General features: G+C 48.2%; 1 protein-coding gene across 1 annotated transcript in view; it reads right to left on the bottom strand.

Annotated features, from left to right (window-relative positions):
- Positions 1-27,647, bottom strand: part of Myo7b (myosin VIIB) — a 78,154-nt gene that overhangs the window by 7,564 nt on the left and 42,943 nt on the right. Inside the window, exons 16-35 of the mRNA XM_028762685.1 lie at positions 27,474-27,611; positions 23,589-23,741; positions 22,931-23,029; positions 21,982-22,076; positions 18,503-18,587; positions 16,806-17,024; positions 15,710-15,880; positions 15,383-15,592; positions 15,081-15,248; positions 11,584-11,711; positions 9,921-10,047; positions 9,201-9,320; positions 7,878-8,051; positions 6,787-7,014; positions 5,626-5,793; positions 4,596-4,713; positions 4,378-4,504; positions 2,344-2,507; positions 837-1,018; positions 49-179 (exon numbers count right to left, since the gene is read on the bottom strand). Coding sequence (XP_028618518.1) covers positions 49-179; positions 837-1,018; positions 2,344-2,507; positions 4,378-4,504; positions 4,596-4,713; positions 5,626-5,793; positions 6,787-7,014; positions 7,878-8,051; positions 9,201-9,320; positions 9,921-10,047; positions 11,584-11,711; positions 15,081-15,248; positions 15,383-15,592; positions 15,710-15,880; positions 16,806-17,024; positions 18,503-18,587; positions 21,982-22,076; positions 22,931-23,029; positions 23,589-23,741; positions 27,474-27,611 — 3,005 coding nt within the window. The remainder of the gene's footprint in view (positions 1-48; positions 180-836; positions 1,019-2,343; positions 2,508-4,377; positions 4,505-4,595; positions 4,714-5,625; positions 5,794-6,786; positions 7,015-7,877; positions 8,052-9,200; positions 9,321-9,920; positions 10,048-11,583; positions 11,712-15,080; positions 15,249-15,382; positions 15,593-15,709; positions 15,881-16,805; positions 17,025-18,502; positions 18,588-21,981; positions 22,077-22,930; positions 23,030-23,588; positions 23,742-27,473; positions 27,612-27,647) is intronic.

The raw sequence follows: 27,647 nt of genomic DNA, 5'->3' as shown, positions 1-27,647 counted from the left end.
GTACAGGCCAGCCCAGCTTTCTGGCAGCCCTCAGGGTAGGGACTGCACCTGAAGAACTGGTAGGAGAACTCCTCCAGGGTGTATGGCGACTCTGTGGGCTGCTCCTCTAGCAGTGGCTCCGAAGCTCGAACCTCCTGGGCTGCCAGCTTCCGTTTCTCTGGTGACATGGCCAGCAAGCTCTGCAGGGAACAGGCCCACGGTTACCCAGGAGTCACTGCTCACAGGCTATTCCTTAGTCTTCTCCTGATTTAGCTGGGTCAGTGAGTCAGAACACCTACTGTGTGACCAGTTGAGTCAACCTATCTGAGACCTTCCTCTGCTTTAACCAGATTAGAACTAATAAGTGTGTCTCCTCCTGCTCTCAGCATGTGGCTGCTCCAGCTCTCCTGGTGAGTGGATGGCTCTCTCTCCCTAGGACATCTCTGCTCAGGCATTTAGGAGCTGCTGTTGATGGCAACTTTTGAATTGCAGGCTTAGGACACATACCAGGCACTTAATGTGTGCATGTTAGAGGGCCTGCTGTCTCCAGCTTCCCAAAGAGCAGCTCTTGGGGCAGGGGAAGATGTCATGACACCCCGGGCTGAGGAAGGGTGTTTGTCCCCAGGACATTTCCATGGTTAGAGGAAGAGAGAAACCTTTCCTGAGGACCTACTAAGTGCTTCTGCATAAATATGCCAACTTCACTGTCATTCTAGGGTTAACAGGGATTGGTACAGCTGCCCTAATGCCCATGTGGTCCTTCTGGATCTCTACAAGGAAGATGGTGAGATCCAGGCTAAGTATTCCAAGACCCTGCTCACGGTGCCCAGCTGATCAGAGATGTGCAGGAGACATACCAGCAGCTGGGCTGAGGGCTTGGTGACTGAGGGGATGGTGTAGAGGCAGACTGTGGGCACCAGCCCGGTCTTCCCAGTTCTGTCGTTCTGGCCCAGGACCCAGTTCTCTGAGGCCAACAGTCCCTGTTTCTTGGTCAGGATCAGTAAGTCACCTTTCTTGAAGGGCAGAAGGGTGACATCGTCTGCAGGTCAAGGACACATATAAAGATAAAATTGCCACATTAGCTGAGGGCTCTCCAGAGTCCCCAGACTACACTAGCATTTCAGAGATGATATCCTTTGACATATGAAGAAATTGAAGCACAGAACCGTGGGCCTGAGGCAACTCTGAGGTGACAGTGCAGATTACTGTCATTTGCTGTAGCCTCAGCCTATTAGACTTCTGAGACCTAGCCAGAAGTTGGGTAGGAGCCGGGCAGGAGGCAGAGTAGAGTACGTAGCTGGTGGTTTACATGTCTGGCCAGAGCACTCTGTGGCCTGGCCTCTGAGCCCATGTGCAAATCTGTAAGCCTCTGATGGTATTTCCTAAATGACCATGAGTGAGGACTGACAGGCAAAGAGTCCGCACTCTCTGATGTTCCTCATAGAATTTAAGAGTTCCTACAGATTGCGGCTCCGGAGGAGATAGGAACTCCACAGGAAGACCAACAGAGTCAACTAATCTAAATTCTTGGGTTTCTCAGAGACTGAACCACCAACAAAAGAACACTGACAGGCTGAACCTAGGCCTCCTACACATATGTAGCAGATGTGCAGCTTGGCCTTCATGTGGGTCCTGAACAACTGGAGCTGGGCTATCCCAAAACCTGTTGCCTGTGTGTGAGATGTGTTCTTCTAGCTGGGCTGCCTTGTCTGGCCTCAGTGGGAGAGGATGTACCTAGCCTCACAGAGACTTGATGTGCCAGGGTAGGAGGATACTGAGGGAGCCCCCACCCACTCAGAGGCTAAGGGGTGGGGGATGGGGGAAGGATTGTGGGAGTGGGTGACTGGGAGGGGGCAGTGAGTGGGTGGTAAAGTGAATAAGTAAGTAAGTAAATAAAGAGTTCCTACAGAGCCTTTTCGTCTGAATTGCAGCCAGTTTGTCTGCAATGCCTGTAATCAGTCCCGATGGTTGAGGTCTGGAGCCTGGCACTGGCCTATAGGCTCCAGCCCAGCTCTTGTTGGAGTGAGGACTTTCAGGGAAGGTTGTGTGGTGCTGGGTGAACTATTCCCCTCTCTGAGCCTCTGGTCTGGTGTCTGTGACATGGGATAACAGGGTGGTTGTAGAGATAATGTAACCATCCCTGCAGGTGTGTGTTAACATTGCTGGCAAGTGTGAAGGCACAGGTGGTGTTGGTGGAGTGTATGTGTAACACGCTTCCTTTAGTCCTTCCGGATGAGGACCTTGCTGAAGTTGACCCCATAACATGGATGATTGTGTCTCTAAACCTCACTTTGTGTCTGTGGATATGAGAAAGCCACCCTTCTCCACAAGTCCGATGCGCCCCTTCCCTCTCCCAGTGGACACCTGTGGCCTTCCTATCCTGCAGGGCCATGGCGAACACAGATCTCTCCTTCAGGCCTGCCAGGAACAAGGCCACCATCTCTGCAATAGCCACGCTGCTGGGGGAGACGAACTCGTACTCTTCATGGAGTGTGGACAGAAGCAGTCTCTTCCCACCTGGGGTGTCCCTGAGGGCACAAAGGGTACAGTGGGACCAGGAGCCTTCCCGATGCTCTCTCATTTCAGATCCCGAACAGCCTTTGAGAAGTGACAGTTCCAGTTGCTATGCATGAGGAAACAAGGGACCACTCCAGGGTCTGAGTGCAGGTTGGCACAAGTCCCAGGCAGCACCTTAGGCGCTGGACAAGTGGCCAGCAGATCTCTGGGCCCCAGAGGCAGTGGGGTTCACTATTCCCCAACATCTAAGGCTGCTCTGAGCAGATAATGGGGAACATCACACAGAAAGATCTAGGATTACTCTGGAACCTGAGACCATTACCAAGCAAATGTGTCTCAGTTTACTTCTCTCCAGAATGGGTGAAATAGTTAAAACTGACTGTCACCTTGTTAGCCTCTACACCACCTATGTGACAAACCTATGTGTATACCTGATAGAGTTTCTAGTCTGGGCTAACTGATGTGGGCAGACCCAGACTAAATGTGTGTACAGCCCTCCATAGGCTCAGCTCCCTGGCTGAATGAAAGGGAGAAAGGGAGCTGAGCAGCAGCGCTCGTCTCTCTGCTTCCTGGCTGTGGGCATGATGGGGCAGCTGCCTCCTGCTCCTGCTGTCTATCTTTTCTGCTGTGATGGACTGTACCCTCAACCAGTGAGTCATACTGAACCCCTCCTCCCTTACGTTGCTGATACAAGATAGTTTTGTGTGGCAGCAAGACAATTCACTAATACAGCAGGTGTGCTGTGAGGACTTTGAGTTGTCCAGGAAAGTGGAAAGTTGACCCCAGGGAGCCGTGGTACTGTGAACCTGTCAGACACCTGGCAAGACTAAGGAACTGTAGTGGCGCATAGGCAGGAGTTCCCAGGCATCTTGGAAGAATTCCTAGCAAGCACGGTGGGGGGGAGGGGTCTCCCTAAGTCCTGTGTGTAGCCAGCATTTGTTACTTTATGAGTTCAGAGGTACACAGAAGGGAAGCACATCCCCTTCCAGTTAATGGCTAAAATCAGTCGGGAAGGCTGGGAAGGTGGGGGCCTGGCCAGATGGCCAACCCATGTTGGCTATCAGGAGCAGCTCCCTGTCCTCCCCAACCACAAAGTACCAGATGCTCTTACCAGAGAGCATGACACCCTTTCTCCACCCTTACAACACCCTAATGCTAGATAGGAAAGAAAAAAAAGATCAAGGGGAAAGTGAGTGACATTATCATTAGACTACTTCCTGTTGATAAAGACGTGTGTTCCTTGGCAAAAGTTTTGTCTTCTCTGTCAGGATATCTAATTTCTTCCTCTTGTTGTTTCTTCTTTGATTGTGACTACTTAACAAACCACAACCAACAGAACCAACCACCAAGCAGCAACCCATACCACCTCTTGGGAAACCAACATTTATATACCCCCTGAAAAGTCCTCAGAATTCCAAATGTCACACAACTGCAGAAATTATCTGCAGCTGGCAAAAATCTCACCCCGCATAAGGAACGAGGCAACCCATAAACAACTGCTGTGGATCGCTTGAAACAGCCCCATATCCCACACTTCGGATTAAAATGCAAACTCCTGTGGGCTGGAGAGATGGCTCAGCGGTTAAGAGCACTGATTGCTCTTCCAGAGGTCCTGAGTTCAATTCCCAGCAACCACATAGTGGCTCACAACCATGTGTAATGGGATCTGATGTCCTCTTCTGGTGTGTCTGAAGACAGCTACAGTGTACTCACACATAAAATACAGTGTACTCATACATAAAATAAATTAATCTTTTAAAAAATAAAAAATAAAATGCAAACTCCTGAGGACAAGTTACCCCCTCTTCATAGCTGCCCTTGAGTTCTATTTACACCTAAACCAAGGTCTCAGGTTGAGAAGTAAAAGACTCGGAAGTTTACCTGTTGGTGACCAGACCCATGACCTCTGCGAAGGACAACTCCAGCAGTGTCCTCTCCTTCTGATCCAGGAAGTACAACCCCTTCCAGTTAATGGCTAAAATCAGCTGTGTCTTGGGAAGGCGGGGGCCTGGCCAGAAGGCAACCCAGAGTGAAGGCCATGCTGGCCACCAGGAGCAGCTCCCTGTCCCCCCCAACCACACAGCGCCTGGTGCTCTTACCGGAGAGTGTGGTGACTTCAAATAACCGAGAGAAGAGCAGAGGCCACAGAAAACGGGCAGAATCCACCGTTTGTTCCTTCACTGCCAGTGGTGTGGCTTTTGACTGGGTATATGGGGCCTGTATGGAACGGAAACCCCAGGCACCACATGGAAGGGTGAAGTACAACCTCCAACATTTGTCCTTGCCTTTCACCTTGATTGACACATGGTCTCTTGTTGCATACTGTTGCATATGCTAGGCTATCTGGCTTCCAGGATTCTGGAGATTCTCCTGTCCCTGCCTCCCATCTCTCTGGGGGTGCACATTGGGACTGCACATACTTGTGCTACTCTACATCCAGTATTTCATGGGTTCTGGTGATCTGAACTCAGGGTGTCAGCCCTGCACAGCAAGCTCTTTAGCCACTGAGCCATCCCTACACTTCCCTTTACCTGGCTTGCCCTTTCCCTTCCTAACATGTCCCATGTCCTACTGGGTTATGTCTAAAGTGTCTTCAAGTTTTCTCTCTCTGTGGGACCAAATGCCATTTCTCATTTCTACATTCATGTACTGACCTTAGGCATGTAAATGGCCACAGCAGATATGAAGGGTGATTTGGCTATCTGCACATGTACCAAACACTTAGGACATGTACATGGTGACCTAAGATTTCCATGTGCCTGGTGAGGGGACATTGAGAGACTTGGAGGTGAGCATGAAGGGAAGAAATGATGAGCCTGTACCCGGGCCACAGAACTGTCAGAATTCAGCAGCTGTGGCATCTCTGGCCTTGAAAGACAGGGCCAGCTAGGTGCTGCTGGGCAGAGCAGTTTGGGACCAAGAGGCCCACCTAGAGGGAGGAGGGCAGGTCACAGGAACCTGTGGTTATGTGTTGAGCTAAAGAAGATGCTTTGTTCCTTGTCAGGGATGTGCCCATTAAAGCTTCCTGGTCCCCGGCATGTGGGGAAGGGAGCCATTCCTCTCATCTCCCCTCAAAGGAGGGCTGAGAGTCAGAGTGGGCCCAGAGTACCCGGCCTGCCACAGACTGACCTTGGCATGGGCAGTGGTGACAAGGCTAGCCCACTTCTCTGGAGACTTGGTCCGGTACAGCTTGGAGGGAACCCAGCTGGGCAGCAGCTCCTGGACAGCGTTACTCCTCACTGTGGCCCCAAGCTGAACATAGCAGTGCCGGGCCAGCAGCTCTATTAGCTTCTCCTCCTGTGTGCCGGGGACAGCAAGAGCAGGAGAGGGGTGAGTAAGGGACCACAAGGACACCTCCTGAGGCAGCTCCTACCTCAGCGCGGTGGGGCTCACCAGCCTCTCACACAAGGCAGGAAGCAGGAGCAGTGTCCTGTCCTAACCCCTTGCTTACACTGCTGCTCTAAGAGGGGCATAGTCCTCCCATGCCAAGAGAGCATAGTGGCTGTCCCGTCCAGGCAGATGGCTAGGATGGCTGTGGCCGTTAGGGTCCCAAGACCAGCCTCCTGATGTGGCATGTGGTGTTTGCACCTGCTGCCACACAGTCAAGGAGCATCGCGTTGTTAGAGCTCTTGGCACTTTATACATTGCAGATATGAACCCAGAGGGTCTTCTTCTTCCTTCTCTTCTCCTCTCCTCCTCTCTTCTTTCTCCTCTATATGTTCTTTCTCCTCTTCCCCCTCTTTTCCCTTCTTTTCTCTCTCCCCCAACCCCTAGAATAAGTCTCATGAATCTCAGACTGGCCTCAAACTCTCTATGTGTCCAAGGGTAACCTTGAACTTATGCTCCTCTTGCCTCCTAGTTGCTGAGATTACAGGTGCTCACTACCACAATCAGTTTCTACAGTGCCAGGGATCAAGCCCAGGGTACTGTCCAGCTCCAAGGCCATGTTCCTGACCCCCCAGGATGTGTGGCTCTGTGAGCAGCTGGTGTGGGAGGCCAGGCAGCCTGGGGCAAGTAGGGAGGCCTTCCCTGACTGATGCTGTGGGTGCCAAGGATCCCAGATGCCTAAGCAAACCTGCAACCCACAGGAAGAAGAACCAGGCCAGGCCTGGGAGAAAAGTCTGTACCCAGTGTAGGCCCCATACCTGCACCCTTGTATCTGCCTTCCCATGCATCATCCTCACGCTCCTGTCTGCCACACTCTTTGTTACCATTGCCACTGGGTCCCTGCACTGTGAAGCATCCCGACGGCCACAGTCTAGGGATGGTGTAATTCTCAGGGCTCCTCACCTTCTCAAAGTTATACTCGCCAGACCACACTCCACGGAGGACTTGGTGGTAGATGAGCTCAGTGCTCACAGGGTCCTCTCGGGAGTCATGCCAAGGGGTGAAGAACTCCTTCCGGAAGTAGATGCGCCAGGGGGTCTGGCGCTGGCTCTCTCCCCTCTCTCGGGCCAGTTGCTCACACTGGGCCACAGCATCCATCACGTGGTCAGAGCCGCTGCCCAAGGACCAGAACTGAGGCCAGAATTGAGGGCAGGAGGGATTAACAGCTGCAATATGCCACTCCCCAACATAGACATCTATCCTTAACACCGTATGAGGAAGACAGGGACCATGGTGCCCTGTGTGTGTCAAGAAGTCACTCCTGAGTCCACTTGAACACCAAAATGCTTCTTTCTTTCTCTTCATGTACGTGTGTGTGTGTGTGTGTGTGTGTGTGTGTGTGTGTGTGTTTGCATGCTTGTGGATGCCACAGGTGGATGGCAAATCTTCCTTAATTGCTCTCCATCTCATTTTCTGGGACACAGTCTCTCACTGAACCTAGAACTCACTGGTTTGGTTGGATTTGCTGTCCAATGAGGCCCTGGGCTTCTCACATCTCCATTTGGGCAGTGTGGCAGCAAATGCCACCATGCTTAGACTATTTACATGGTTCTGGGGGGATTGAGCTCAGCTACCCATGTTTCTGTACATGCTTTACCAACTGAACTGTCTCCCCAGCTCCCAGAAGGTGTCATGGTCTGTCCATCACCTCCCAAAATGTCTCTCAAAGAAGGGAGAGTTTGACTCCCACAGGTGAGTATTAGGGTTCCTAGGTTTGGGGGTGACGGCTCATAGCTATCCCTATGTGGGTAAGGTACAACTGATGGCTGTAAATGTGCAGGCCAGAGGACTGGACTTGTGGTGTGAGGGGTTTCTGGTGTGTGTGTACACATGGATGTGTAGGCACAGGAATGTATATGTATGCATGTATACGCATGCCCATTACGTGGTGAGGATACAGACATGGCAGGTTAATAGGTGAGATTCTAGCTTCGGGGTGCTCTGGCTCAGGTGTGCATAGGAGGCATATATAGGCTATGGCTCCTTCTTGATACCTTGTCATACACAGCGACCTGGAGGGAGAAGCCCAGATTGTCCCTGAGGCCCTGTTTCTGAGCGATGTGCTGGCAGATTTCTCGTGATGTGGAGGCAGAATCCACAGAGATGGTCAGGCTCTTTCCCGTTGTCAGGATGACCTGGATCGGGATGTGCTTCTTGGACTTGACAGCCTGGGGACAGATAGGTGGTGCTCTGTAGTCCAGGGTCCCAGAACCTGGCTCCAGAGGCTCCCCATCCCTAAATTTGCTTGTCCCTATGGAGTCCTGAGGGGAAGTTCCTCAGAAGACCCAGGATCTGGCTGTGATTTGGCATGGTGTCCAGTGGTCTGTGCTCCCCACACAGAACAGGTGAGCTGTAGACTTTGTAGATGTGGTCTCTGCAGTCGTAGGGTACAGCTTGTACCCCATAATAAGCCACACTAAGATGCAAACCCAAGGTGCTGAGGTTGACTCAGACAACAGTTTAAATCATTGGGTCCTAAGCACAACACTGTACCAGTAGATATGAGTGGCTTCATACTCACCTATAGTTTGCCTACAGGAATTATGGGAAGGAAGGTGTGTGGCCTTAGGAATTGAAGAGAGAACATGAAGGGAATGTGGTCAAAGGAGGCCTGCTGTCTCCAAATGGGGGCGGTACAGGGCACTGCCGTGTCCCTCTATCCTGGTCTAGAATGACCCTTTCTGAGGTCTTGAGAACTCAGGGGTGTCATGAGACAAAGCAGGTAGAGGCAGTGCCAGCTCCCAGTAGATAGCAGAGCTATGAAAGGTGACAGGCTTGCAGGACCATTGCCTTCCAGAAGCTAGAAACAATCAGTGTGTGCTCTCTATACGGAGCACAGGAGCTCTGTCTTCCCATCCAGGAAGGCAGGAGACAGAACAAAACAGGAATGTGGCTTAAGAGGTGGGGAGGGAGGCTCTGAAGGCTAGGCCATGCTGAGTACCAGGGATGATCCAGAAGGCGCAACAGAGGAGCCAATGAGAGCACCCAGCTAGCAAAGGCAATTTTTGCCAAGACTGATGACATGAGTTTAGTTCCTGGTACTCACATGGTAGAAAGAGAAAGCTGACACCACCAAGTTATTCTCTGACCTCTGCATGCATGCTCTGTTACTCACAACCACATATGTACACGTGCGTGTGTGCGTGTGCACACACAGGCACATACACACGCATAAATAAATAAATAAATAAATAAATAAATAAATAAATAAAAATTTAAAAGAAGATGCCACAAAGAAGGTGGAAGGAGACAAGGACAGAGGCCTGAACACGTGTCCTACCCTACACTGCCCATCTCCCATCCCTTCCAGCACCTACCTGCAGCTCCAGCCAGGTGGGGGGTTCTGCACGCACCCCATTGGCGAAGGTGCGTTGCAGGCGTTCAGCACAGAAGGGCCCATAGCTGGCTGGCCCTTGACTAATGAAATTCAGCAGATACTGGTGATGAGAAAGGGAGACATTCAGAATGAAGGCATCTTCTACTTTCAGCCCATGTCAATTTGATCCCTTCTTTGCTGGATGTGTAACTAAGTTGATAGCGCCTGCCTAGCACAGCTGAAGCCCTGGTTTCAAGTCACACTAAGACAGACTCCACCCCTCCAACCATAAGTTCAACTCCTGTGGGAAGTTAGATCTGATCTCCTGCTTCTACCTCCTGAGGGCTGCTAGTACATGCATACATCACAATGTCTACTTTTATGTGGTGCTAGGGATTGAACCCAGGGCTTTGTGCAGCTCGGTAAGCACGATACCAACTGAGCTACATCCCCAATCCATCTCCAACGTAGTCGTGAAGGCTATGTGCTTGGGACCGAGGGCAGTGAGACTGCGTTCCTGGACAGGAGCTTCCAAATGACTTGGAAGGAGCCAAGTAAAGCTTCCTTTCAGATAGGAAAACGGAGGCTTCGAGAAGCGTAGCTCCTCCTGCCCATTAGCTGTGACTTCTGGACTCAGCCCAGGGTCCAGTACTCAGGGCCTGCCCCTGCTGTAACCTGCCTCCTCCCCAATCCAGTCCCACCCCAGCCTAGCCCTCATCACCTTCATGAACCTTTCTGAGGGTGGGAAGCAGCCCAGACAGAGGCTGAGCAGGATCCAACCCCGGGCCTGGCTACTTTTCTTGTAGTTCTCAGAGAGCTGCTTGCAGATCTGGCAGTAGATTTCATCTCTGAAAGACACAGACCACAGGCTCTGAGAGAGGAGCAAGAGGAGAGCTTGGAACACAGTAAGGAGACCCTCACCTTACCCAGTCTTATCATAGCCTAGGACTGCACCTATCACCTGATGTCTTCCCAGAGCTCTGGATGTCTGTCTTTCCACCTCCCCATCCTAGTCCATCAAGGCCCTGCCTTGATGCTTCATCAAGGCCTTCAGTGCTACTTCCAGGGTATCCCCTCCCATGAGTCTTTGCTTCCCATCCTGCCTCTGACCACAGCCACCTTGCCCTTGCTGCTGTTCTTGATACTCTCTCCCTAGTTCATGTGCAAGCAAACTTTTCCTTCCCCAACCTTACGGTTACTTCAAATTACCTTTCTTCTCCTCTGCCTTAAGACACTGTCCCGTACCCTGGAGATAGCCACCTCCTCTAGTACAGTGAGAGAAGAGGGCGTATGGTGTCTATTTTTGCTTATCACTTACCAGATTTAGAAATACCTAGGATGAAACTTCTCCAGTTTTTTTAATGTAGGCACTTAGTGCTATGAACTTGCCTTTATGTAAATCTAAACATATCTAAACATGGGCCAAACAGCCAAATTAATGAAAGTCAGAAATTGGAAACAACATAGAGGTCTGTCAACAAAAGAATGGATAAAAAAAAGTATGGTACATCTACACAATGGAATATTACTCAGCCATTAAAAAGAATTAAATCATGAAATTTGCAGGTAAATGGATGGAACTAGAAAAAAATCATCCTGAGTGAAGTAATCCAGACTCCATGCCACAATTCTTATAAAGCAAATTACACATGAAGTATGTATAACATAAGCAAATATGTGTTAACATGCATAATATCATGAGGAACTCTCTCATTTATAGGGTCCTGTACTAGAGCCTGTTCTAGAATGAATGTCCAGAGCTCTTGGGAGGCTGAGGCAGGAGAATCATGAGTTCCAGGCCAGCCTAGTGAGGCACTGTCTCAAAAAATAAAACAAAATAAAGTGGATAACTCTCTAGCCCATGCCAAATCTGTCTTAATGCTGCATTTGACACCAGTGAGTTCTTCCCAGTCCAGCCTCATGCACAGGTACGTGTGCATCTATGTATATGCGCTTATAGAAGCTTTCTTGGTTGCTTTCCACCTTATTGATTATTTTAAAGACAGTCTCAGCCTGGGCCTCACTGATTTAGCTGGACTATTTGGCCAGCAAGACCTCACCATAGGCATTACAAGCACACGCTGCTTTTTCTGGCCTTTTTTTTTTTTTTTTTTTTTTTTTTGACATGGGGTCTGAAGGATCAAATTCAGATTGAAATGCAGGTGTGGAACCAACTGAACCATTTCCCCAGCCCCTCATGGCTTTTCTTAACAGAGCAAGCAGAGAGCCTAGGTGGCTCTGACAGCAGCTGTGCCTACAGGCCCACGTCAAAGTGTAGCTGAATAGCCAGTACCTTGAGGCACATGATAAGGCTGATGCCATCATAAGCTAAGTGCCCGGGAAGTGGCCTGATATTCTGAATAGAAGCCAGAGTGGAGACTGACCTGAGTCCAGGACACATAATGGCATAGCCCACAATGAAGTGCACCTTCTCCAGGTTAGACATGGGTCTGTCTGAGATAGGGCCATCAAACTTGAATGCCTCTTCACCAGTGTTCAGCTGGCTGACCACCTAGAAATCCACAGACAGCTGTTAGCACAGCTGTGACCACCCCTATTTGCCAAGGAGGACACAGATGCATGGGATGGAAGCAATGGCCAAGAACTCTGTACCAATCTGACACTGAGCCAGGACAGACAAATCTCCTAGCTGGGCTCACTTGGCCAGTGATCTATGAGGACCACTGTAGCTTTATGGAGAAGACATCATTGGACCCTCTGTCCCAGCTGCTTATTCTCCTGTGGAAGCAGACAAGGGACCAAGGGGATGTGAGCACTCATGTGGTTAACAGTTTAGCCACCAGGGATAGAGTGTTTGTCTATGACATTCAGCCATTGTCTGGCTCAGTTTACAAAGCCAGTAGCACAGGTTGGGGCAAAGGATGGACCTTGCCCCAGTAGTGTCATTATGAGAATTTGCAGCCCAAATTAGACTGAGCTTGGGTTGAGGTCAACTCAGGGCTAGATAGCATCTCTGTCTGGGTAAAGCTGGCATTGGTATAGGGGGTAGGGTTTGTTTGGCCTACTTAACATGCATGAAAGAAATCTGAGATCTGACCCAGGAAGCCAGTCCAGTGTCTCAATATCCACTTTTTAGAAGAGAGTTGCTTGCTAGACTGCCTTTCAGAGTCCCAGCTGAGAAAGGCCCTTACCCTCCAATGTGATCTCCACCTTCTGTTTTGGCTATGTCCCTGCCTCACAAAGTGAGGTACTATATTTTTCATCTTGAATCACTCAGTGTGAAGAAAAACCATGCAGTGAGGATGCTCAGATAGCTCAAGACAGGGACCATATACCAGGATGGATACACCATTCCATGATCTTGGGAGTGGACTCAGGTCAAGCCTACAGGCTATTCAAGCCAAAGTTGACAGTTTAGCTACAACTTCACAAGAGATCCTGAATCAGAACCAACCATCCAAGCCACTCCCAACTCTCAGAAAGAACTAGTCTGACCTGTCTTAAGCAGCTGTGCTTTGGGGTAACTTGTTACGGAGCATTGCTACCTAACACTCTGATGGAGCTTATGCCTCCAGAGGTCAGGAAGCTGTAGTGGCTCTGGCTTGCCCATACAATGAGGGCTGCAGGGGGCTGTTAGGCTCCTCTGTAGTTAGTGAGCAAATGGGTCCTCACAGCATGTTGGGGTTCAGTGGCCCAGTGTACAGAGCACTTGTGGATTTCTACAGTGGACCCCCAACTACTGTCACTGCTACTTAGCTAATTCTTATGTATTTTGGTTAATTCATTGTATGAACCTGGGCCTTATGGAGGCCTTGACCAAGAGGTGTTGTGAATTGTTTTTAAATTGTGTGTATGTAAATATGTGAGTAACTGTTTGTGTGTGTGTTAGGGTGTGTGTGTGTTGTGGGAGCTATTTAAATCAGAGGCATTTAATCTGGCTTTCCACAATCAGCCACCATGTTCCCGACTAGCCTAGGCCTGCAGCCATAAACGGCAGCGGCTTGCCACCACTGCTCAGTTCAAGGCCATTCGCTCAGACGACCAGTGATGCTGGCCTGCCACCTATGAGACCTCCTCCTGTAGGTGTATAAGGAAGCCAGAGGTCAATATCAGGTATCTTTTTCTATCACTTCTCCAAATATTGTTTAAAAATATGTGTATGTATCCAAAGAGGCAAGAAGAGGATATTGGATCCAGTGAAACAGGAATGGTTACAAATAGCCCATTGTGGGCACTAGAGACCAAACTCAAGTCCTCTGGAAGAGCAACAAGTGCTCTTAACTTTTGAGGCCATTGCTCCAGCCTCCTCCACTTTGCTTTTTGAGGCAAGGTCTTTCCCCTAACCTAGAGCTTACTGCCTTGGCTAGGTTGGCTGGCCAGTAAGATCCAGGGACCTTCCCTTTTGTCTTCAACTCCTTACTCTGCCAGTGCGAGGGCTACAGGCACATGTGGCCACATTTGGCTTTAAAAAAAGCTTTTGCTTTTATTATTTTAAATGATGTGTATCTATGGGTGGGTGTGTGCACATGAGTGAAGATGCTCACAGAGGACAGAGCCTCTGGACCCCCATGGAGCAGGACTTACAAGGTGTAAGTTCGTGAGGTATTTCATATGGGCGCTGGGAATCAAACTCATGTGCTCTGGAGGTACCGGAACTTATCTGCTCAGCTCTCTCTCTAGCGCCAGTCACAGCAGCTTACGAGAGTACTAGGGATCTGGAACTCAGGTTGTCAGGCTTGTGCAACAGCACGTTAGATTAGCCATCTCTCCATCCCCCAAGGTCCGTCGGAGGGCATGGCAGAACAGGGACCAAGAATCTGTTCTTTGGGCTGGAGGGATACAGCTTAGCAGGCCTAACACACACCAGGGTTGGGGTTCAATTCCAGGCACAGAAAGGAAGGAGATGGGAACTCGGTCTCTGAATTCAGCACAGTGGGTTCAGAGCCAGGTCCCACTTACACGTGTTCAGTGTGATGTGGAGGCAAAGTCATTTTACTCTGCTGATTTATCAGCTTTAGATAAACAAATAAGGCATGCTTTATAGGACCTGCATACCTGGGGACTAAATGAAGAAAAGTAAAGAGGTCTAGTGGGCTCTCTATCATCCAGTAGTGGCATGAGTACATTTGTTTTGGTGTGCGTGCGTGTGTGCATGCGTGTGCATGCATGTGTGTGTGTGTGTGCTTGCATGCACGTGCAGATGTATGCATGGCACAGTGTACATGTGGAGGTCAGAGGAGAGCTTCAGGCGTCAGTCCTCACCTTTGCCTTCTTTGTGACAGGGCCTCATCACCACAGCACACACCAGGGTAGCTGCTTCTGGGAATTCTTCTGATTGCCTCTCTTTTCCTTGGATGCACGCTAGGCTTAGCTGTGCACACTACTGCCTGGCTTGGCTTGGGGGGATTTGACGAAGCTTTCGTGGCGAATGCTCTTACCCTCTGAGTCATCTCCCAGCCCTTCTTATTTTTCCTCTCCTCATCTCTTTCTCTGGCCCCCAGCTTGTTATATAACCAAGAATGGCCTTGAAATCCTCATCCTCTGCCTCCAGAACTCCTGTGCTGGAGTAGCAAGTATGGCCACCTTGTCTGGGTTGTATGATGCTGGGGGGACCAGCTCAGGGCTTTGCTCATTCTAGACAAACACTCTACCAACCGAGCTATAGCTTCTTTCTCAAAAATATGTTTTTTTTTTGTTTTTAATGTTAATTTGAATTTGTCTGGAGTCAAAGCCAACATTTGGAGTTAGGAGACCATCTCCATTCATGATTGTAAAATCCCAACAGCCCTGGTGCTGTTCCTGACTCATGAATTCCCAAATGCAGTTTAAGTCTCTGGCACTGGGTTCAGTGGATGGTGCTTCCACTCACCTTCCTGGGTCCTTCTCTAGTGGACACCTCTCTGCTGCCGTTACCACTTACCTGTGTGGATCTGGTGTGCTGCAGACCCTGAGTGACACTGTCCTTGCCCAGCTTGTCGTGGATCTGCCGCATCACTGAGCTGCCAGACAGGCTGCTCCTGCCATAGACTACTGGCTCTGGAAGGTCACCCATGAACCTCAGGATGATGATCCAAATAGTCAGAGCTGCCTGGGGAATGAGACAGAAGGACTGGTTGGTTCCGGCACTGGGACCCCTGGTGATTGGGGCTTTTTTCTTATTTTCTCTGAACAATGGGTCGGGGAGTAGGTCGGGCCACATAGAAACCAGGGAAATGCTGGTACCGAGTGATCAGTGTCATTTTCATGGTAGAGGAGTGGGTATCGAAGGGGCTTCTGGATGTGGGTGTGGCTGGCTGACTTCTGGAAGTACGTCACAGCAAACTTGGGGAAGGTATACTCAGCCAGGCCGTCCACATCCTCTTCTGGCATCGCCATCATGGGCACGGTATCCAGATCAACTTCATACAGTTTCTGGGTCTTTACTTCCAGATCCTGGGAGGGCCAAACCGGGAAGAAGGACATGTGCCAAACGTTCAGTCAACGGAGTGCACATCACTAGTCCCAGTTAGCCCAAAAGGGGTCCTCCCAGTCCTGCTTGGACTGTCTTACCTCAAAGCGTGTTGGGGCTGGGCCCTCCTGACCTCCAATCATGGCTGGGAGGAAGCCAAACACTTTCTCCACCATCGCTGTGTCAGTGACGGTGTCATAGATGGACTTACGCTTCCTCTCATGAACTGCACCTTGAGCCTTTGGCTCCTTAGCCAGAATGACCGGAGGTCCCTGTACACACCCCATAAAGAGAAGGTTACTTAAAGAAATTGTCTAGATCAGGTTGGTTTGGTCTGGGGGCATGTCTGTTGTCTTGGTTACATTAATTGAGGTGGAAAGACCACACACCACGGGTGGCACCACTCTATGGGTGGCTGATCCTGGATTATGAGTGGAGGAAGAAGCTGAGCAAACCTTAAGTTTTATGGGTTTCTGCTCTTGGCTGGTTGTAGATGTCCAGCTGCTTCAACTTCCTGCAACCTTGACTCTCCTAAATGGATCCTTTTCCCTTTAAATTGTTTATGTCAGGATACCTTATAATAGCAACAGGAAATATGGCAAGTACTTTACTGGGGGTAGTTTGAATGAAAGTAGCCCCCATAGGACCATAGGGAGTGGCACTACTAGGAGTTGCAGCCTTGTTGGAGTAGGTGTGGCTTGTTGGAGGAAGTGTGTCACTGCGGGGTGGGCTTTGAGGTTTCAGATGCTCAAGCCAGGCCCAGTATCACTCTCTCTTCCTACTACCTGCCAATCCTGAAATAGAACTCTCAGCTACCTCTCCTGTATCATGTCTGCTTTATGCCACCATGCTTCTCACCATGAGGAGAATGGACTAAATCTCTGAACTGTAACCCAGCCCCAATTAAATGAGTTGTCATGGTGTCTCTTCACAGCAATAGAAACCATAACTAAGGCATCTACCAACTGAGCTACCTTCCCAGTCATTTTGTACAATCTAAATTATAGCCCCAGAAGCATCTTCTTCATGGATTCTTGCTGTATTTCTAATAACTTTCTAGGAGATTTAAACATCTTCAGTTGAGAATGTTGGGTATTCTAAAGGACCTTCTCATAAATGTTCTTAATTGATACTCATCAATTTCCCCCTTGGCCCCAGCCAACTCTACCTTCCCTTTCATACCAAGTGACTACCTACAATGTTTTTCTGTTGCCAGTAGCTCCTCCGGGCAACCATGCCTCTGGCATGTGATTGAATGATCACCACTGCCCTCCTCTTGGCCTGGACTTGCTGTCGCACCAGGTAGCCCCTGCAGCGGGCCTGAAGCTGCACTATCTTCTGTCGCATGGCCTGGAACTGCCTCATCAGCAGGTGGCTCCGGGCAATGGCCTGCAGGCGTTCAAAGCCCACTAGGATCTGTGAAAGCAGGAAGTAGTTAGATTTATGACAAGACCACTTTCCTGAGAGAGCAGAGAGTGGCTCTCCTTGAAAAACTCTCAGCGCAACTTAGTCACCTGCTTTTTGGTATAGTGCTGGTGTTACAAGTATACATACATGCCAGTGTGCATGAACCTATTGATTACTTGTATTTGGAGCAGAGTCTACCATTCAAATAACAAGCATCTGGCAAGCAGTATATGTGATGGTTTATGTTGACTATGAACTTGGCAGACCTAGAATCACCTTGGAGACAAACCTTGTTTGTGATGAGTTCTCAAGACAAGGTTAATTGAGCTAAGTAGATCTACCCTAAATGTGGACAACACCTAAATATGGGCTGGGTTTCTGGACTGTAAAAAATGGAGCTGCCTAGCTGAGTGTAGGAACTCATTGCTCTCTGCTTCCTGATGGTGGATGCAGTGTGAACAGCAGTCTGGTATTCCTGCTGCCATGACTCCCCCATCATGATAGCCTGGACTCTTGAACTGTGAGTCAGCATAAGCCCGTTTTCCCTTAAGTTGTTTTTCTTGGGTATTGTCTTGCAGCAATAAGAAAAGGTAACTACTGCCATGTAAACAGTGGGCTGACATGGACTTCACAGCGGCCAGCCATGCTCAGTATACTGCTGGACAATGAACCCCTGTGTGCCGCTCATTCAGGGGGGTATCTTTAAAATAGGAGAGAAATGGATGAACACCCACATGAACATGCCACGGAAGTTCCTAGGTCTCCAGGATGAGCCTGTTGGCTGATCAAAGACCAACTCAGTGGGCAAGCCTAAAGACCTGAAAGTCACACAGACCCATAGATGCCAGATGTACCACTCCTGAGCAAATCTATTGAAGGTCTTTATGCTTCATTTTCTTTACTTACAGAGCAATTACTATTAAATACAACAATGTACTCAGTACAACAGGCCCTTGGGTGACTCTTCCATACTTGTGAGCTACCACCTGGAATTTTGTGAGCACAGAGTACTGAAAGTCAGGGCCAGTTGCTGATGGTACCCACTAATGCTGCAGCTACAGTCATAGTCATTATGAGAACGAATAAGGGGAGGGGTCAAGTAAAGCCCGAGAGAGCACAGTGATGGCTGCCCTGGTTCACACAGAGCAGAGTCACTCTCTGGGGCCTGTGTGGGAAGAGCAAAGAGGAGGAAATTCTGTAACACAAGGTCCATCCGTCTGGTTATCATCATCCCAGCCCAGCTCTGGGGGATGCCCAAAATTCTGGGGAGGAACACTTTAACACCCCAAACACAAGGCTGGAGGGGTGCTCAGGGAAGAGTAGGAGAGCCACCATCTTGTTACTTAAGATCTGTATTCTATATCAATCAGCAACGGAACTCTTCCTTCCTGGAAGCTCTAACCCAGGGAAACAATCATGACCACATCTTTCACGGGTCAGTTTTCTGCTGCCCCTGAAAGTCCATCCTCCAAAGCTCTCTCTCTCACCAGCTTGAAATTCTTTCTTTGGTTATGGCCTCGCCACACTGCCTGGAGGGTCACAGCTGCCCGTCTCTGCCTCAGGAACTCCTTCCTAGAGGGGAATGCAGATTAGAGGCATTTAATAATGCTTCTCCTAGACCCTGCAAAGTGCTTAGGAGCCAGGGGATCAATCTGGACACAAAGGTAGGTAATAAAATATTAGAGAGGAAGGAATCTGGACAACACATGCTTGGAAGCCTTTGCAGACAGATGGCAGATGTACACGCAGGTTAGAGTCATGAGACCTGCCATTAACAACCGAAATCTCTACGCTAAGGATGTAGCTCAGTAGCTCAGTGGTAGAGCATTTGTCTAGTATAAAGTTTAAAGTTCAGTCCTCAGCCTCACAAACAACTCCCCTGAGACAATTGACAAAAAAAAAAAAAAAAGTTAAAGCAAAAGAAAAACTCCCCACATTTTTGCAAGATGATAACCTAGCTTTTAAAAATAATTGAGAAGTCTTTCCTCATCCCTTCATAGTTTACAAAGAACTATGAAGGAGCAGGACAAGTTGTCATCTTTTCATCTCTTTTTTCTGTTTGTGTGTGTGTGTTGTACATGTGAATGTGCGTTTGCGTATGTGTAGGCACATATGCTTATGTGCTTTTGTGCACATGTGAATGTGCGTTTGTGTATGTGTAGGCACATATGCTTATGTGCTTTTGTGCACATAGACATGGAGGTCTAAGGTTGATACCAGAGATTTCTCTGATGAGCTTGGCCCATGAGGATCTTTAATTTCATACTTAGTTTTGTTTTCTTACTACTTTTAATGCTTTCCTGGATGAATTTCTAAGGTTTAGAATAGTATGCCTTAGTCATACTATTATATATTATAAAATTATACAGAGAACTTCAATATTGATTATTCCTGGGTCCCATATACAACAATTATATCAGAACATTTGCTCTTTGTCTAGAGTACACACACACACACATACACACACACACAGACACACAGACACACAAAGACACACATAGAGTGAGAGAGACACAGAGAGTCAGAGAGACAGAGACAGACAGACAGACAGACAGACAGTCAGTTATTAACAACAAAAGCTAAAGCAGGTTGTATAGATCTGTGTACACATAGCATTTATGTATGGATAGCATTTGTCTAGTATAAAGCTTAAAGTTCAGTCAGCATCACAAACAACTCCCCTAAAGCAATTAACAAAAAAAAAAGGTAAAGTTCCGCTTCAATTAATGCAACCCTTCTAGAGATTTTATGCCTTAGTCATTCCAACCCTGAGGGCCTGTTGTACTGAGTACATTGTTTTATACCAGTGATTGTCAACCTCCAAACGCTGTGACCCTTAATACAGTCCCTTGTATTGCAGTGACCCCCAACCATAAAATGATTTTCATTGCTTCTTCATAACTGTAATTTTGCTACAGCTATGAATCATAATGTAAATACCTATGTTTTCCAGTGGTCTTAGGGGACTTTTAGGAAAGGATCATTCCAACCCCAAAGGGATCACGACTCCAAGGTTGAGTACCACTGTTCTTTAACTACTGATTCAGCTACCACAACCTAAAACTATTTGGAAAAGACTACATCTGCCCTGAACCTGCACAGATTTAGTGTTACCATATTATTCGTCAAATAATACATTCCAAAAGCTAGTTGCATGACATCGGTATTGAGTTACATTATCTAGAGTCGGGCTAACGTGTACAGGAGGATGTGCTTAGGTTATATGTGCCAATAATGTACCACTTAAAATCTTAAAAGGGGCTAGTTAGATGGTTCAGCAGTTAAGAGCACTTGCTGCACTTTCAGAAGACCTGAGTTCAGTTTCCAGCACCCAGATGATAGCTCACAATCATCTGTAATCCCAGTTCCAGGGGACTTGATGCTCTCCACTGGCCTCCGCATGCACTAGATATGCACACAATGCAAACATATACATGTAGACAAAATACATAAAAAACATAAAAATACATTAAAAAAACATAAAAAAACCAAAATAAAATCTAATAAAAACTTTAGACAGAGTTTTGTTCAGACTGGCCTTGAACTCACGATTCTCCTGCCTCTGCCTTCTGAATGCTGGTATTATAGTGCTGGTGTATAGTCATGCACCACCACGCCTGGGAATGGCATTTTATATAAAGAACTACACTTCTTGGGTTTTGATATACTGGAGAGCCTGGAACTAATCTTCCAAGTGATCTAATAGGCAGCCAAGGTAACAACCAAAGCACCACAAAGCAAAGTTAATCTGTTTCCTTCTGGTGTTCACAACAGCAGCACTTGACTGACCTAGCTACCTGCCTGGGGCTAGATTCAGAAAAATCTAGGAGATTCTGGTTGTTGTGGGAGGGGAGTGGGCAAGAATGCTACTTATATCTAGCATACAAAATTTTGGTAAGTATCCTATGCATCATACTGTCTCCATAGTACAAAAGAGTTACTCAGGGTCTGGGAGTATGGTTCAGTTGTGGAGTACACTCTTAGTATGTATGAGAGTTTGAGTTCAGCCTCAAGCAGCAAAACTAACTAGGCAAGCAAGATGATTCAGCAAGTAAAAGGGCTTCCTGTGGTGCCTGGTGGCTTTAGTTTGAGCCCCAAGACCCACAAAGTGGAAGGAGAGGTGTATTGTAGGGGCCTCTGGAGAAGTCTTTCACTAGTCCTGAGAGTAAGAAGGCCACTCCTGTGAGGGTTTGTACTGATGGTTGACCTGATAGGATCTAGAATCACCTAAGAGACAAATCTCTAGAAGAGTCGCATTAATTGAAGTGGAATACCTCAGCCTAATTGTAGGCAGCACCATCCCATGGGTTGGGTGCCAGATTGCACAAGGGAGAGAAAGTGGCCAGAGTAACAACATGCCTCTCACTCTGCTCCTGGCTGTGGATGCAGGGTGAACAGCTGCTTCAAGATCTTGCTACCACATCTTCCCTTCCACGATGGATTAGACCACCAAACAGTGAGCCAAAATGAATCTTTTCTTTGGCCTACACCAACAAGTGTGTGTGGTGTGTGTGTATGTGTGTATGTGGTATGGATATGTGTGTAGTGTGTATATATATGTGTGTGGTATGGATGTGTGTGTGTGTATGTGTGTGGATATGTGTGCTGTTTGTGTTTGTATGTGTGTGTATGTATATGTGTGGTGTATTATATATTGACACATGTAAAGATGAGATTGAGACTGACATCATTTGCTTATAGAATGCTTTCCCAATAATATATTAGAATTATCAACATAGGTTGAATGTCCCCACTGAGGAAATATTGTCCCTCAGTTTTTCTCCCAGGCCTGCCTGAGGAACTCGGTGTGCTGGCTGACAGCATCTAGGCACTTGCCTGCACTCCAGGTTAAGTGTGTGAAGTGCACACAGGCTATTTATTCAGTGAGCCTGGAGTCTCCAAATAGCTGTGGGGCACTGGGCTTCAGACTAATCCAAACTTTAAGATGGTTTATGGGGGCAGGCACCTGTATTTGTGTCCCCGAAGGACTCTCTGGATGCGGATTGCTGCTCCGTCCAGGGCCTGGCTCCTCTGGATCTCCAGCATTGTGTCCTGATGATCCTGAGGATGGATGATATCATTGTGTCGCTGTCCCTCCCTCACCCCCACTGCCCTGCTTGGTGGCAGGTCTTGGTTTCCAAAAGTCAGGATGTCCCAGACTCTCCTATGAGAACTAGCAAAGAAAAAAACCCAAACGTGGTTCTGAAGGAAGCAACTACATCTCATCCTAATGCCAACTTAGTTTGACTTCTTCTTTTGCTCTTTCGATCTGTCAGTCTTCATCTCCCAAAGTCATTGACTTCACCCGTGGCTGTGTCTCCCCTGCCTTTTACTCACCCTAGTTCCCTGAGACCTAAGACATGAAGCACAGGCCTGTCATCATCATCATAGGCCTGGGAAGGCAGGGGCTGTCTTTGCAGGACAGAGACCTGTGGCACTTCGGTTGGCGGGGAAGAGAGGTTGGGGACTCAGTTGTTCTTCATTCCTTTTCCCCCTCCCTCTATCTGTCATCAACAGGACTGAATCTCTCATGTGCCCTGGTGAGCTTGGGACATAGAGCAGGACCAGACTTGAGCATGGCCTCAAGGAACCAGGAATGTAGGATTGAACCTTCTCTTTCCATCCCTTCCCCCAACACCATCTCTACTCTGTATTCCTCTGTGTGGCCTTTCATGGCTATTCCATCTTTCTGTGCAGTTCCCTTGGGGAATTCTCTGTTATGTTGTCTCTCTATTACCTCCTTCCTGTTTAGATCCCAGATGCCCACTACAGGGCAAGCCAGTGCATGAACCTATGACTAGAGAAACCCACAGCCCAGCTGGGGTCCAGAGTAGGCATTGCCAGCTGAGGCTCTTTCCCCTCCTTCCTGCTGTTCCCAGAAGGCCAAAGGCAGTCTGTGCTTCCCAGCATCTCACCTTCAGGAAGATTTTGGTTTTTCCGACTTTCCAGTCTTTGTCTGTTCCCAAGCACAGGTCAGTGATGCGCAAAGTCATTTGACGGTGCTTGTTTTGAAGCTGTTGAGAAAACCAGGGATGGCCAGGGACTCTGGAGAGGGCTGGGAGCCTTCTCCAGGGCTGCTCAAGCAGGGGTCCTCTTGCATACAGGTCACACAAGAAGGGCTGTCTGACTACATGCAGGCACCTGCCTACTCTCCAGGTTAAGCAGATGAGGGGTACATAGTGTTCTTGCTGGGCCTGGTAGCTCCATGTAGCTAGGGAGTACTTAGCCTCAAACCAATCCAAACTTTAGGATAGCTGCAGGATGCAGAAAGATAGCAGAACATCTTATCCTACAGAGCTTTCTAGTCACACCTTGGATACTGGACACGGTCCCAGGAGAGCAGAGTAAACCCACAGACATCTAAAAGGAGCACACAGCCACCAGAATTAACCAGAAGCCAGCGTGAGTCATCCACCTTGCCTATATAGCACAAAAATGGAGTAGGAGGACAGAAGGAGGGACAGACAGGGAGCAGGTTGAAGCTGGGTATCCATGTGGGGGAGGGTCCAGAAGTCAGGAAGGAGGAGAAGATTCAATGGGAGGCACAAGGTTCTACACCCTCTAGACACACACCTGCATACGCTCCGGGCTGGGCAGCAGCACGCGGAACCTCTGTGAGAACTCGTCAAACGAGTAGCGGATGGGAAAACCTGACTTGCGGATGTGCACGGTCTCCATCATGCCAGAATAACGTAGCTGCTGAATGCACAGCTCTCGGTCAAACAGCTGTGGGTAGAGAAGATGGGGCTGAGGAGCCTAGGATCCCATCCTTCAAAACCACTCACCGTTGCTGCTGTCAGGGGAGCTCAGCTTGCCTAGGGACCTATCCACCCATCCCCCAAAGTCCAGAAGAACCTACGGAATGTTTGGTTGAACTAAAGTGACTGTTTTCATTAAGTGTGTGCCCAGAATTTGATATATAGCTGAGCGTGTCATTCTGCCTCTATCTCCTATGTGCTGGACTTAGAAGCACATAATGCTGCATGCGGATTTCAAATGACTTTTTGAAGACAGCAGTGGGAGTTGCTGAAAGTATTTCCAAGGACCTAAAAGGCAATAGATAGGAACTGGAATTCAGGCCAATTGGATTGGTCCATACATTTAACACTTGGGAGGCAGAAGCAGGAGGGTCCAGCCTTGAATATAATGAGGTGTGTGTGTGTGTGTGTTGAGAGAGAGAGAGAGACAGAGAGACAGAGAGAGACAGAGAGAGACTGTGAGACCCATAAGAACACTATGCTTCCATCATTTTCAAGACATGTACAGTACCAGGAATAGGAAAGACATTTGCAGGCTGGGGAGATGTCTCAGTGCAAACATGAGGACCTGGGTTTGAGCTCCAGAAGCCAAATAAAAAAACAGGGCATGGTGGTATGTGTCTGTAATTCCAGTTCTGGAGAATTGGCCTGAGCCAGCTAACCTAGCCATGAAGAAACCCTGTCTCACAAATAAGGTGGTTGATGCCTGTACTGGCCTAGTTTTGTGTCAACTTTTCACAAGCTAGAGTCATTTGGGAAAAGGGAACCTGAGTTGAGAAAATGCCTCCACCAGATTGGCCTGTGTGGTGCATTTTCTAAATTGGTGATTAATGTGGAAGGGCCTGACCCACTGTGAGTGGTGTCACCCTTGGTCTGCGTGTATAAGAAAGTAGGTTGGGGCTGGAGAGATAGTACACAGGTTAAGAGCACTGGCTGCTCTTCCAGAGGACCTGGGTTCGATTCCCAGCACCCACATGGCAGCTCACAACTGTCTGTAACTCCAGTCCCAGGGACCTGACACCCTCACACAGACATACGGGGAGGCAAAAATACCAATGCACATAGAGTGAAAATAGATTAATAAAGAAGAAAAAGAAAGAAAGCAAGTTGAGCAAGCCATTAAGAGCAAGCTAATAAGCCACAACCCTCCATGGCTTCTGCATCAGCTCCTGCCTCCAGGTTCTTTCCCTGACTTCCAAGAGTGTTAGACTGTGAGATGGAACCATAAATCAAAGTAAATCCTTTTCTCAGCTGCTGGTTGTGCATGCCTTTAATCATAGCACTCAGGAAGCAGAGGCAGGAGGATCTCTGTGAGTTTGAAGTCAACCTGGTCTACAGAGCAAGTTCCAGGACAGCCAGGGCTACACAAAGAAACAAACAAAGCAAAACAAACAAAACAACAACAAAACCCCTTTTCTCCAAATTGCTTTTGGTCATAGTGTTTTATCACAGTAAATAGAAGCCCTAACTAAGACAGTGCCTGATGAACAACATCAGAAGCTGTCTTCTGGCGCGCGCGCGCGCGCGCACACACACACACACACACACACACACACACACACACACACACATATATATATAGTAAAAGGTTATTTGCATGTTTACCCTTAGAAATGCAAAGTCTTTAAAAGGGCCCTGCTTATACCAGTCTGGATGCTGCCCCAATAAAGGCAGCAATACAACACTTCTCCTCCATAGTGGAAGGAAGACATGAATCTACTTAGAGGCATAGACTCTTGAGGTGCTGCTTGTCCTCTCTTCCTCTGGATAAATATAAATAGCTGGATGGTGGGAGAGGGACCTAAGGTCAGAGGCTAGTGTGACTGACAGGAATCTAGGCATGGTGCTTAGTTTCTCTTCTGTCTCCAAGACTCTAGAGGGTACTTTCAACCTGAAGTCCTAGGGGAGATGCCACCCTTTAAATAGACAAGCCCATGGACAGGTTGGTAAGGGTCACTGTGGTTAACCCTGGGTGAATAGCCAGCTGTTATCGACTGAACATGTCCTGAGATCCTGTAGTTTCTTATTTAATCTCCATAACAATGTACATGATGGGAGGGACTGGCTCTGATTTAAAGATGAGGTACAGCCTGGTGGTGGTGGCAAAAGCCTTTAATCCCAGCCACTTAGGCAGAGGCAGGTGGATCTCTGTGAGTTTGAGGCCAGCCTGGTCTACAGAGTGAGTTCTAAGAGAGCCAGGACTGTTATACAGAGAAACGAGAGAGAGAGATGTATGTGTGTGTCTGGTCCTGAGCAGGAAGCTGTAGCCACTGAGCTGAACTCTGGTCAGAGACACCCACAGAATGTGAGCCTCAGCCCAGACAGGCAGTGTGGCCACCTGCAGGAATTCTAAGAGCAAGGCAGTTTTCCCAGCATGAGATGTCCCCAGCTGCTGTCTATAGTAACTGTCTATACTAGCTTTTTTGTAAAACAACCTCAATATATAGAATTGCATCCTATTTCAAATGTGCCCACAGTTTGGCTCACAACTGTCCATAACTCCAGTTCCATTTCCATTTCTGGCCTTGATGGGCATCAAGCATTCATGTGGTGAAAACATCCACACATATACAATAAAATAATTTAAAACTATATAAGTTTGAGAGCAATAAAGGAAGATACACAATATCAAACTCTATCACCCATGTGCACATATGTGACACCCCCACACTTAGACGCACATGCATATATACACTAATATGTATACACCAATATCGTCCTATTCCCTATGACAAGGCTTTTAGTTGTTTTGTCTTTGCAAATCATATTTCCTAGTTTGGGGACCCCCTGTGCTTGTGACTTTTGGGGGAGGTGGATTCTATGGACCAGGGTATCACAGGAATCCTTTTGTCCCCACCACATGTGGAGAAAGCTCCGGCAGGTCTGACCCTTCGGTGCCAATGTTCGAAATAGCTGATGTCTTTTGCTAAGTGTGGCTTTTATGTGGAAGAGGTGCCATACCATCTGCTCCTAAACTAGCTGCACCTTTTTTGAGATACACAGTGTCTGTTCTATTAAAAGATTAGCTGAGACAGGACCACTCGGTTTTGAGGAAATGCTATCTTGTAAACCCCCACGAAAGTTTCTAGTTTCTAGTTCCCAAATATAAGTTTTGAGTCTCCTGAGTTTCACCTCTCCAAATGTCAGCTTTGGCTCAAAGGGCCAAACGGCACTGATACAGATGAGCCCATTGTGTAAGGATGTGAGGTCAAAATCTGACCAACAAGAGCACAGCTTGGGATCCTGAAACCATAGCCCCAGTGGAATCCCACAGGATGTGCTCACTTGCCAGGGCTTGTCACTGCAGACTGCCCTTCTACAGTCGTGATGTTTTGCCTTTCAAAGATACTTTGGGTCATGTGGACATTCTCGTGAGCACAGCTTCATTTCTAACATCCTAGAGACAAGAGTAAACCTGACTTTATGGAAGATGATAAATAATGAGGCCCAGAAGAGCCCTGAACCTGGTTAAGCACACACAGCTGACGATGGACTAAGGATCTAGGTGTGAGTGCGTGGAAGTCAGTGTGAAGTGAGTGTGCAGGTCACTGAGCTGCAACCAATTCACACCAGTGTCTGTAAAGATTGGACAAGCGACAGCTATAATGCTGGCCATGCCCTGGGTGTCAAGTCTAGGTGTCAAATTCAGTCCCTCGGAACCCTCCCCTATCCTGGCACACCCCCAGCCTCTCCTAGTTACCAGCGGCTTCTTGTACTCGTTGGGCTTGATGCAGCGGATAAAGTAGGGCTGGCAGTTGGTCAGGATTCTCATCAGCTGCTCCAGAGACTGCTTGAACTGGCTTGCGAGGGTGATGGGGCGCTTGGTGGAGTCTGACAGCTGCAAAGAAGTAGCAAGAGGGCTTAAGGGCTGGGA

This window comes from Grammomys surdaster, unplaced genomic scaffold, assembly GCF_004785775.1.
Source record: "Grammomys surdaster isolate TR1022 unplaced genomic scaffold, NIH_TR_1.0 135, whole genome shotgun sequence".
Classification (NCBI taxonomy): Eukaryota; Metazoa; Chordata; class Mammalia; order Rodentia; family Muridae; genus Grammomys; species Grammomys surdaster.
This window is presented reverse-complemented; position numbering and strand designations above follow the sequence as displayed.